The 11,649-nt window shown below is 38.6% G+C and overlaps 1 protein-coding gene across 1 annotated transcript in view; it reads right to left on the reverse strand.

Moving 5' to 3' along the window:
- camk2d1 (calcium/calmodulin-dependent protein kinase (CaM kinase) II delta 1) overlaps positions 1-8,443 on the reverse strand; it is a 46,621-nt gene extending 38,178 nt beyond the window's left edge. Inside the window, exons 1-2 of the mRNA XM_057329886.1 lie at positions 8,173-8,443; positions 7,423-7,517 (exon numbers count right to left, since the gene is read on the reverse strand). Coding sequence (XP_057185869.1) covers positions 7,423-7,517; positions 8,173-8,234 — 157 coding nt within the window. The 5' untranslated portion in view covers positions 8,235-8,443. The remainder of the gene's footprint in view (positions 1-7,422; positions 7,518-8,172) is intronic.
- Positions 8,444-11,649: the final 3,206 nt, after the last annotated feature.

Here is an 11,649-nt window from a genome sequence, read left to right on the forward strand (position 1 = left end):
AAGAGGCTTAATAATTTAATGCTATTGATGATAAAGCGAAAGGAAATCAATAGCCTGCAGAATACAAAAATTTCCCCGGCTAAGGTACAAAACAGCAACGACGACAAATTGTGTTGCGTGTATTGTATGCAGTGTGAGGCTAATGCAGAAACATGTTTAAACATGCACATGTTTAAACTCTAGAGGGTCAGAGCGAAGACTAAGATAAGGAAAAAAGTAGCATACAATAATTTAGTTGTTAAAGAAGTGCTTTAAAGACAATATTTTCGTTTCAGCCGTGGAGACATTTGCTTGTTTTCCCGTCTATTATATGTCATCTGATATTAATTCTACTGATCACCACCGCATGTAAATGTTGTTCTCTTTGTAGTTTCATTGTCTGTCCTATAAATAAGGTAACAGCTCATTTTAAAACGAAAAAAAAAACATCTGTGCAAACGTATAACTTGAAGGCGACGACCCCATTGAAGATCTTAGGAGGGAAATACAGGCTTTTAGGAATGGAAAAGGGTACTAATCTTGTTCTACAGAATGGTAAAGAAATGTTTACTCTAAATTAGGGTTGGGAATCGAAAATCAATTCCAATTTGGAATCGGAATCGAAAGGCTAGGAATCGGATCGGAATCGAAAGGAATAGGAATCGGATACTTGAGATTAAAATTTGAATTCCTCTTATCAATTCCTGTGTGCATATTTTCAGAAAAGTACATGCGTTGCATGATCTGCTGATATCTCAATAAAAGCCCTTATGAAAATTAGCGATATTTTTTACTGTAGTAAGCATAGTTTAGCTATAGAATTTGCATTAAAGCACAGGAATCACAAATTAACCATAGTTGCATTATAGTAACTGCAGTTTAACCATGATGTAGTTCAACTATGATAATACAAATTGTAATAAATCAGAAAAGGTGTGTTTCTATGTGTAAATATACACAAAACGCTGCTCATAAATATATATAAATATATTTTGCAAACAAGTCAATAAGCAGGCTAAATGACCATACAGGTTGATGTCTAAATGTTTTACTTCAACTGTGGAATCGAAACTGGGAATCGATAAGAATCGAAATCGATAAGCAGAATCAGAATTGGAATCGATAAAATTGAAACGATTCCCAACCCTACTCTAAATCATACAAGCACCTAAAAATGAATATGAACTAAGAGAGCAAAATCGAATCACAGAATCAAAAGCAGCACAAAATCTATGTGAATGAAGAGTTGAGGGTTACATCACACACACACACGCGCGCACACGCACACACACACACACACACACGCACGCACACGCGCTTCCTCCGGTCCATTGGCAAGATTCCTCAGGGAGTACAACTCCCACTTACAAAGCAGCTTGTCCGAAGCGAGAACAGGGAGCGCTAGAAACCGATGGCTGACACTGAAACACAGAGGTGGGAGAATGTGTGGGAAGTGATACCAGAAGAAAAAAAAAATATGTATGAAAAATCTGCTTCCATCATTGAGAAAAACTGGGATTTAAACCAAAGAACATTTCTATTGCTCTCTCGTAGCTCAGGACATTCAAGAGTTCAAACCTAGTTCAAACACTTGGTTTCAGACAGCATTTCTCCCCAAATATACTTCAGTCCTGACTGCTTGCGTGGCCGTCAGGTAAATATAACCAAATGCAAACATTTGTGCAACGTTTGTTTGATAAAACTGGAGAATTCTCAAGAGGATCAAAGGTTTTCTCAACATAATGTATTAAACTGTATACACGTGCAGGCTGAAGTTTTCTCTCGGGTGAACTAATCACGATCACGATTACGTAAGAGCCTCTGTGTGTGTGTGCGTAGATTTTATGAGCATATGATAAGATCTACACAGTGTATATTATTGAGCAATGAATCACACACCTACATGCTAAAAAAATCCCACAGTATTATGAGGAATTAAAAAAGTGTTTCAACATCCGTATCATTTAAAAGCAATGTGTGTCATGTGTTAAGTGCTGGTCTCAATACTGTGCATTCTTGCATACTCTGCTTGCAGAAGACGGTTTGATGAAATTGATCCACACTATATAATATATAGAATACTGTATATAGAAAGTGATTAAAAATGACAGAAAAAAGAGAGCAAGTGAGAGATATAAGAACTATCAGCAGCGAAAGCAATCACAAACTAAATTTAAAAGACCATGAAGCACAGTACTTAAGTTTCTTATGTGTGTTCTTACGGACTACTTTAAGCGGACTCACATTAATGCTAAATTTACAATACTTGGTATTTAATGCTAAACTTACATCACATGACAGCAGTTTGAAGTTATGGCTGCACTCAGTGACTTTGATTGGAGGTAGCTGGGTGGGTGTTGGTTGTGGTTCGGGGCGTTTCATTTGTTGGGACTGTGTGGGTCTGGTCTGGTTGGTCTTGTTTTGTGGTCGATGTCGGACAACAGAGGAATAAAGTTAATTGTGCCATTACTATTTTCCCTGGTTGTTCTTCTGTTGTCTGGTGTCGATCGTGGAATGGGACCGGGTTGGACCTGCGCGGTTTCGGCGGGTGGGGCTTCCTGGGTCGCGGCTCGTGGGCTCTCCCTGTTCTTCGTGGACGTTGCTCGGTGGCTTTGGTCGGGATCACTGAGTGCAGCTATGACACGTCAGAGGAGATCTGGCCCTCCCGGCTGAGCCTGGTTTCTCCCGAGGTTTTTTTTTTCTCCATTTATTCATCATTGGAGTTTGGGTTCCTCGCCACAGCAGAGCAGTGCAGTGTTGGCTTGCTCACCGGGAGACTGCATTTATTTATTTATACATTTATTTATTTATTAGATATTATTTATTATAATGATCTTGCTTGGTCTATAAACACCATGCACTGTGCTGTGTTTTACCTTTCTGTGTTTTTCTTATTTGCTCCTGTAAAGCTGCTTTGGAACAATGCACATTGTGAAAAGCGCTATATAAATAAAATTGAATTGAATTGAAGTGTGTATCTGGCTATAAGGGCTGTCAAGCAATTAATCACATCCAGAATAAAAGTCTGTGTTTACATAATATAGGCTGTGTACTGTGCATATTACTTTTGTATTTCTAAACACAAAAACATAAATATACACATAAGTATATATAGTTAGGAAATATTTACATGTATTCATTTATATTGACCAATAATTGAAATGATCTATAAAAGTTGATTAAATTTTATATTTTATACTCATAACAGACGCTTCATTAAAAACCACTCATCTTAGAAACCCAAGCGCACTATACTATCATAATAATAGATGTTAAATTTTTATACGTTTTCTTGAACTTGGAGCCTATAAGAGACCGGAAATGATAAGGACAAGGGGGAAAAGTAATCCGGGAATGCCAGATTCAAACCCAGACGGTCGAACAAAAAGTACAAAATGTATTTTAAACCATTTTACTCTCTCGTTCCCCCTCTGGTCTTGCTGATGGTAGCACACACACTTCCTCCATCATTCATAGACAGACAGATGAGATAAAGTCGCAATTGATGTCAATACAGATCATAAAGTTTCCAGGTTAAAATGCAAAATAAAGCTTTTCTTTTGTTGGAAAGGTTCTATCAGATCATAAAGAAACTGATGGGAATAAATTATTCATAAAAGCAACAACGCTGCCCTGATGTTTGATTGATGACAGCAAACGATCTGTAAGTTAGAAGAACTCAGGAAACAGTTTAACTGCGGAGTGAAAATGTTCTCTGTCTTTTCTGTGGATGTCACGCACACAACGGACGTCACATTTTTCCTCTTCAAGGTTTTCCAAAGAACCACACGCCGTTTCAACACAACCATTTCTTCATCAAGATCTACATCTGTCATCACTTTCAGTAACGTCATGTCAACTTTACACTAAAGGCAGATTTTCTATATATAATAGTAGTACGTCATAATAAATCTCCCTCGAGACACTTTATTTGCATTCATTACATTCATTTGAAACCTTGCAAGCAATTCAGAAAGACGCACCTGTAATGCGTCAACAAACATCAACAACAACACTACTTTATAGACGTGGAATACAGTACAAAAAAAACGAATAAACCTCTTGGGGAACATCTCAACCAATCATATTCAAGAATTCAATAATGCCACCGTTTAAAATAAAGAAACCAAAATCTATTTCAAAAGAGCTTATAACAATTTGATGACATTTAATATTCAAATAATGAATCCTTTCAAACGAACTGAAACCTTTAAAAGCAACTCGATCCATATTTTATTTAATTCTGGCACAAAGAGGTTCATTCATTGTTGTTCATCTGACTTTGAAATCGTTTTACAAAGACGCCCACTCGAGTATTTAAGTGATTAGAAATGCCGCCTCGAGGGCTACTGTACGTCTCTAGTGGTTTGCTATATGAAAAATGTGAATATTCAGTTCATATCATCTAATAAAGACCACCTGCGCTATCCATCTGTATTCATGTCCAAAATAAAGGGCCAGTATCTAAGAGATCCAGGCACAGACCGTCCTTCAACTCAAGAGTCCCGAGAAGAAGTGGCCATTAATTCATATTTTCACTGCTGGATTTACAGCTTTCGGTTTTATTCCACATAACGTACAAACAAGCATTTAAGGATTATAACAAACAAGGGTTATCACATTTGTGTTGTTAAAACATGCGTTTAAGCGTGAAGCTGATATGGGAGGTTTTCTCCCTGGTCCTGGTTTTGTTTTCCATCTTTTACAATCCAGCGGTTCAGGAGAGCACTTCATTAATGAATGAATGACTTGACCCGACTGAATGTGCACAACATCCGGGCATCCCAGCGTTTGGCTTTCTAACAGCCGGGTGGAAGCCGAGCAGCTGTGTTAGATTTTAGACATCACAGCCCATGAGTCAACAAAACTTTTGCTCCATTTTCCCAGAAGCAATGACCTCAAAGCCAACAGTCATACGGTGTGTCCCAATTCATGCACTTATGCACTACTCTACGCCATTTTGTAGTATAAACAGTGTGCGTAGTGCGTTCACATAGAAAATTCTCAAAAAAGACGTGCACTGTAAGTACCCAGATGATTCCCTTTTTTTCAACCGAAAATATGAAGTGTGGAACTGTGGACACTTCACGCACTCAACGGTCGCAATTTGGCTTACGGAGCTGAACGGAGGCAGGGCTATCGGACGCTGCTCGAGCAAACCTCTCCTGCAGAGTGATATGATCTGATGATGACTAAAGTAATGCTGGGCAAAACCGATGAAAACTACATTAAAAGTACAATGTACAAATTGATTTTTATTCACACGCATTGTGGCGTGCGATTGACGTAATTTGCGCTCGTCTGGGAAATCGATATACTTCCGGTAGTATAATAAAACCGTTTAGTATTCCATTTGGGACGATAAAACCGGTGTAAAAATCCTACACTACATGGTTGAGTGCATAGTGCATAGCTTAAGTGCATAGTGTACAGAATGTCATTTGGGACACAAGTATGGCCTGATGATTTCTCTTAAAGGAATAGTTCACCGCAAAATGTAATTTCATTCACCCCATTGACTTCCACTGTATGAACACAAAACCATATGTAGATTTCATAGCTCCATATTTCATGATTTTTATCATTCATGATTGTTATCTTTTTTTTAATGATTTTTAAAAACATTATTGTAGCGAGGAAGGCGGGACGAGAGCCGTGGGGCAGGAAGGCGGGACCGGTGCGCGTACAGCTGATACTCATTATCACTCACACCACCGGCGCCGCCTTCCTGCCTACAATTATTATCAGCCACCCTTCATGTTTCTCACAATATTTTACCATTAAAAAGTACTAAAAGGTGATTTTAAACTTAATTATTTAAAAAGTGCTCTTTCCATTTTCTGAAAAACTGCGAATTTGAACATCCGAGGTTTCAGAAGGAAGGCTTTGAACGACATAAGAGTGAATAAATGTTGACACGATTTTTATTTTTGAGCGAACTCTCTCTTGAATTCAATAAGTGTGTTATTTCTCAAAGTTCACTGGGTCTATAACCTTGTTGTGGTCAAGAACAGGTCTTTCATATCTTTTTCATACAAACATGATATTTATAACAAGAATGAGATTTTTACCTTTTACCCTGTGTTTGTCCTCAGTAAATACTTAATTTTGGTACTAAAATGTGCGTTTGATTTCACCTGCAGGCTTTCATTTGCTAAAAGTGTACACTACAACCAAAACAAAAAAGCCACACGTTATATCCGCCGTTTAAAATTCCTCTTTAAAAATTTTCTTTCATGCTTCTCTACAGTCGCTTCAAGTTTCCTCTCTGTCTTTCTCCACCTTTCAATCGCTCTGGATTTAGAGCGTCAAAGCCTAATCAGGATTAAGGAAATGAAAGCAGCACACCGCAATTTCTTCAAACCCTTAGTAGTGGTTAAGTCTATACTGACTTCTACCTGTGCTGCGACTATAAAGGAAGGTGAAGAGATTGATCAAAGCAAACCAACCCAACCGTGCGCTTTGGATAACTCCCTGCGGTGAGAGATTCACAATCCTTTAACACCTCAGAGTGTGAAGAGAGCAGAGAGGGAATCCCTATTCAGACGTGACCTTCTCTCGGGCTCCCTCGCCATCCGACACGCTCAATACACACATGAATGCAGACAGACATGTATAAACACACACATGGTGTGTGTTGGTGATTTGGTGATTTTCTTTACATAAATCACTGTTATGAGTCACCCTTTATGTTTGTCACTGGGTTCCACCGTTCCAATATGGCAAACAAGCACAAGCACATCCAAAGAAACAGACACAAATGAGGCATCTATGTGTATACATCTATGGTCCTCATTGCCTCTCACAATAGCCAGGTCTCTCTCGCTCTCGCTCTCTCACTGTCTCTCTCAAAGACTCAGTACTAGTCAATGCAGACACACCAGATCCAACCCACGCTCACACTCAGAAAACAGCTGTTTGTGAAAGCTCAGCCAGAAATGAACATGCGGCTCCCAAAACACCACCAGACTGTTACGCTCCTGTAAGATCGACCCGTGAAGGACCAGGAGCTGAGTAATGGACATTGTTAAATTGTGGAACTGTCTTAACATGCCGCCTTCTCTATAATCCGGCTAAAACTAGAGTCTGCGGTTACATGCGCTGTGTAATATTTGCAAAAAAATCCTTAAAAGAATATGATCGGGATTTCATTTCAAAGGCTTCTCATAATGGATAGGGACTTTAGAATGAACGGAAGTAATATTTACCTTACATGACAGAGTACAGTTGTAGTGGGAAAGTAGGCTACAAGCTGTGGTTTTGTGGGTGTGACCCAAAGCAATGCAAAGAATGTTGTAACCGTGCATAATGAAATGAAAACCGACATGCTCATGGGACACGATGACCATTAAAAACACATTCGAGTCGAAACAGCAATGAGGTAAACGCAATCTTTTGGCAGGTTATTTTCGGCATGTGGTGTATTGAATACTGTGAGCTCACCCCTGGCAGACAGTTTCTTGGTGTTGATGATTTTGGCCGCGTATTCCTGACCGCTGGAGATTTTCATACATCTTCTCACCACAGAAAAAGCTCCCCTGGAAATTAGATTGAAAGATTTGAGCATCAGCTGTTGTTGTTGTTTTTTTTGCATGCGTTTGCAAGAAAGCAGCATTTTAAATAATGCACTTCTGAAAATATGAATTTTTCCCTGCTGAAGAAACAAAACAAGAGAAACCATCACAGAAATTCTAAAGGATTTAATAGTTATAATGGGAATTGGTTTTTAATGGAAACTATCTGTGGGTCTCTGCTGGTGATGCGGTTCACATAGGAATTTTGTAATGGTTTTAATGGTAAAAAGATGACTGTTCATCGCGACACAATGGAACCCATTAGAGTTTGCATCGTTTTTTAGCAGGGGAAACTTTCCGAAAACAAAACCAGAATGTTGTCAATTGCTCTGATCGCTACTAACGCTGAAACAGAATGCCTCGAGACACGCCACAAAACTATTCTGAAAATAAACAACAGGGTTGAACTGGGGGAATCCCATCATTTCCGCAGGAAAAAACCGCAGAAAAGAAACGAAATAAACAGCGGTTTGTTACAATGTTTCAGCGTCGCTGTAAAACATGAAAGACGCCGACCGACCGCAGGTACTTCACAACAGGTGAGATAAAAGCGCACTTCAACAGAACTGACGCACGAAACGCGCTGTTGTTAAAGTGTGCGTTTGCGAATGACACTTACTTTCCGAGTTCTTCATACAGCTGATATTCGTCGGTGAACCTGGTGCAGGTTGTTGAAGCCATGCTGACAGACGGAAAGCAAACAATCTGAGCGCAAAAGTCAAATCTTCTTCTGTATGACCCCGGCGCGCGCTGGAAGTAAACCAATCCACTGGATAAAGAAAAGAAAACGCGCAGATCTGTCGCTGGAAAGCCTTCTGCAGGTGTCAGATGGTGACTGGTGCTGTTTTCACGCTACCTATGTGTGAAGTTGAAGCGCCGCACCTCTTATGATCCGCGATGTTCGATTCGCGAATGAATCGTTCCCTTGAGCCGGTTACTTTGAACGATGCGTTCGAACCGAGACGGCTCAGCTAAGGGCCTGTCAACAAGCAAAAGTTTGAAACCTCATCATAAGAATTTATTCTTACCAGCATGTTTGAGAATTATTGTCAAGTTAAACCAAACAGCACAAATAAAAGAATGACGTAAAAAGTGTTACACGAATTATAATTTAACTTCAAATCTCTGTGCGATCAGTTCACCCAGATTTTAGTATGCTGGACACCCCACATGAAAAATACTGTAGTATACTTCCGTATTTACTATGGTAATATTGTGGTAGCCGTGGTATGCTGTGTATTATTTAGTATAGTGAATTGATTAGCTGTACACTTTAATATTTACGGTTAAGATTCAATCTAGGACAGTTACTATAGTAGCTTAAGTATTCTACAGTATTTTAGTCATTTGCTATCAGATTTAGTTCCGATTCAGTATCCATAAAAAAAATTAATATTTAAATTTCACTTTTGGACAAAAAAAGTAAAACGCCGCGAACGGATATCTGGGAACGAAACGGTCGTTTGTTTCAACTGGCTCGTTGAATCGAACCCCGAGCCGATTCGTTGAAGTGAATCGAATCTTACAAACACACTTCTGATCGCTCGAGTCTCTTCCTGCTACACACAGCGGCCGTTGTTATCAGTGCAACAGCTCCACCTGGCGGCACAAACACACATATTCGGATTTACGAATCTCTGTGGATGTATTTATAATGGATGAAAACAGGATGTGAGAAAAGACGGTGTTGTAACTAAACTAAAATGAGCCATCATACAGTGAGCTTTTGCTTATCCTGGTGCAGTCACCTTGAGTTAGCTGGATGTAACCAATTATCTTCTTAAACCACTAATCGCCCGCAAATCCGCTCCACACACTACTGCCTTAAAAGCAATGCTAATATAAAGTACAATAAAGATTATTTACAAATGAATGACAGAATAGGTTTTATCAGTCTCAAAAGATTCATTAAATATAATCACCAATCAGAACTAAAAATGCTCCCCCTGCTGGGAAAAAAACAATACAAAATACCATTTTGTACAATACAAAAAAAGTGACCTAAGTGATGTCAGCCAAAGAGGAAACTAGTATTATTGTAATGGAAGAAACATTTTTTTGTGTGTATTTGTAATAATCAGGGGGTCAAGGTTTGGCTGGTCAGCTCAGCCCATACAGAAGTTAGGTTGAAATATATTAATAATAAATATATTTTGTATATTTAAATGTTAAAAAAAATGAAATAGAAAAAAATATATTTTATATGTATATGTAAATCTATTTTGCAATATATGTTAAAAATATATTTAAATATTCGATTTTGGCCACTTTCTTATATTTTTCACATATATTAAATGTGTAAATATATGTGTAATTGATATATTTACATCTATGTATTTCCTTTATATGTAAATAAGTTTACATGCACATCTATGTAAATATATTATTTTGCAATGTCCATAAATTAATCTTTAATATTTTATAACATATTAGTTTCCTGGTATATTTAAATCTATTTGAAACATATATTCAATTAATGCTCCTTTAGTATATTTCACAAAGAAACATTATATACACATTTATTTCCACTTTACTCAACTCAACTCTCAACTCAACTTTATTTATATAGCGCTTTTACAATTTTCATTGTTACAAAGCAGCTGTACATGAGACATATTGACTATAAGCAAAATAATTAAAGTTGTACCTGCAGAAACAAGAAAAGGTTGAAAACACAGAAGACAGACATACCCACATACAAAACACTCCACACACACAATATGCACACGTACTAACACACATAGACATAGAGACACACACACACACACACACACACGGATGCGCACGCACGTGTCTCTATGTCTATGTGTGTTAGTACGTGTGCATATTGTGTGTGTGGAGTGTTTTGTATGTGGGTATGTCTGTCTTCTGTGTTTTCAACCTTTTCTTGTTTCTGCAGGTACAACTTTAATTATTTTGCTTATAGTCAATATGTCTCATGTACAGCACACGTACGTACACAGACAAGTACGCACACACACACACACACACACACACACACACACACACACACACGCTCAGTGAGAGCACACATTTAGGATAAAGGAGAGAGAAGCACAGGTCAAATATAACAGACTATAAATTCCTATATGCAATATTAATTAAGTAAAACTTTAAAATTCTAAAGCAGCCCCCCCGGTCAGGCAGATAGTGCAAAAACAGTATGCAAACGGTGGCGAGGAACCCAAAACTCTAATCGAGAAAAAAAACCTCAGGAGAACCCAGGCCCAACCAGGGGATTCCAGTTCCCCTCTGGCAAAAGCTGCTGCCTCTGCACAAGCTCCAGAGAGCTTGCACAACAAGGCTAAATAAAATAAATAAACTTAATAATAAAATAAATTATAGTTTAAGATTATCATTAATAATCTAATAGCATTTGAAATTTTGTGGTGAAGACATGTCAAGAGACCGCGTCCTTCTTTATCCAGCTCTATCATCTCAGCTCTTGTCAGGTCCCCACTTCCCATTCTCCGCTCTACCATCAGGTCAGGCCATGAACTGCATCCTGCTCGCTGTGGTAACCTTGGAACAATGAGACAAGACTGGCTGAGAGTAGAGTACTGTTCTGTACTCTTTGATGCAACAAGTACATCAGTTGTGTTTTTGGTTCCGGTTGATCTAACTAATGCAGCCTAAACCCTCAGAAGATTTATATTATGGAAGAGTAGTGTATGCAAGATTAAAAAGATGCGTCTTTAGTCTAGATTTAAACTGACAGAGTGTGTCTGCCTCCCGGACAGTGCAGGGAAGACTATTCCAAAGTTTAGGCGCTAGATAGGAAAAGGATCTACCACCTGCACTTGATTTTGAAATTCTAGGTATTACCAACTGACAGGACGCCTGAGAGCGTAATGCACGTGAAGGACTGTAATACAAAAGGAGTTCATTCAAGTACTGAGGAGCTAAACCATGTAAGGCTTTATAGGTAATAAGCAAGATTTTAAAGTTAACGCGATGCTTTATAGGTAACCAGTGCAAGGTTGACAGAACCGGGCTAATATGTTCATACTTTTTTGTACGTGTAAGAACTCGAGCTGCCGCGTTTTGGACCAATTGGAGTTTTTGTAATAAGCCTGCAGGGCAACCACCTAACAGT

This window comes from Triplophysa rosa, linkage group LG1 (genome assembly GCF_024868665.1).
Source record: "Triplophysa rosa linkage group LG1, Trosa_1v2, whole genome shotgun sequence".
Classification (NCBI taxonomy): Eukaryota; Metazoa; Chordata; class Actinopteri; order Cypriniformes; family Nemacheilidae; genus Triplophysa; species Triplophysa rosa.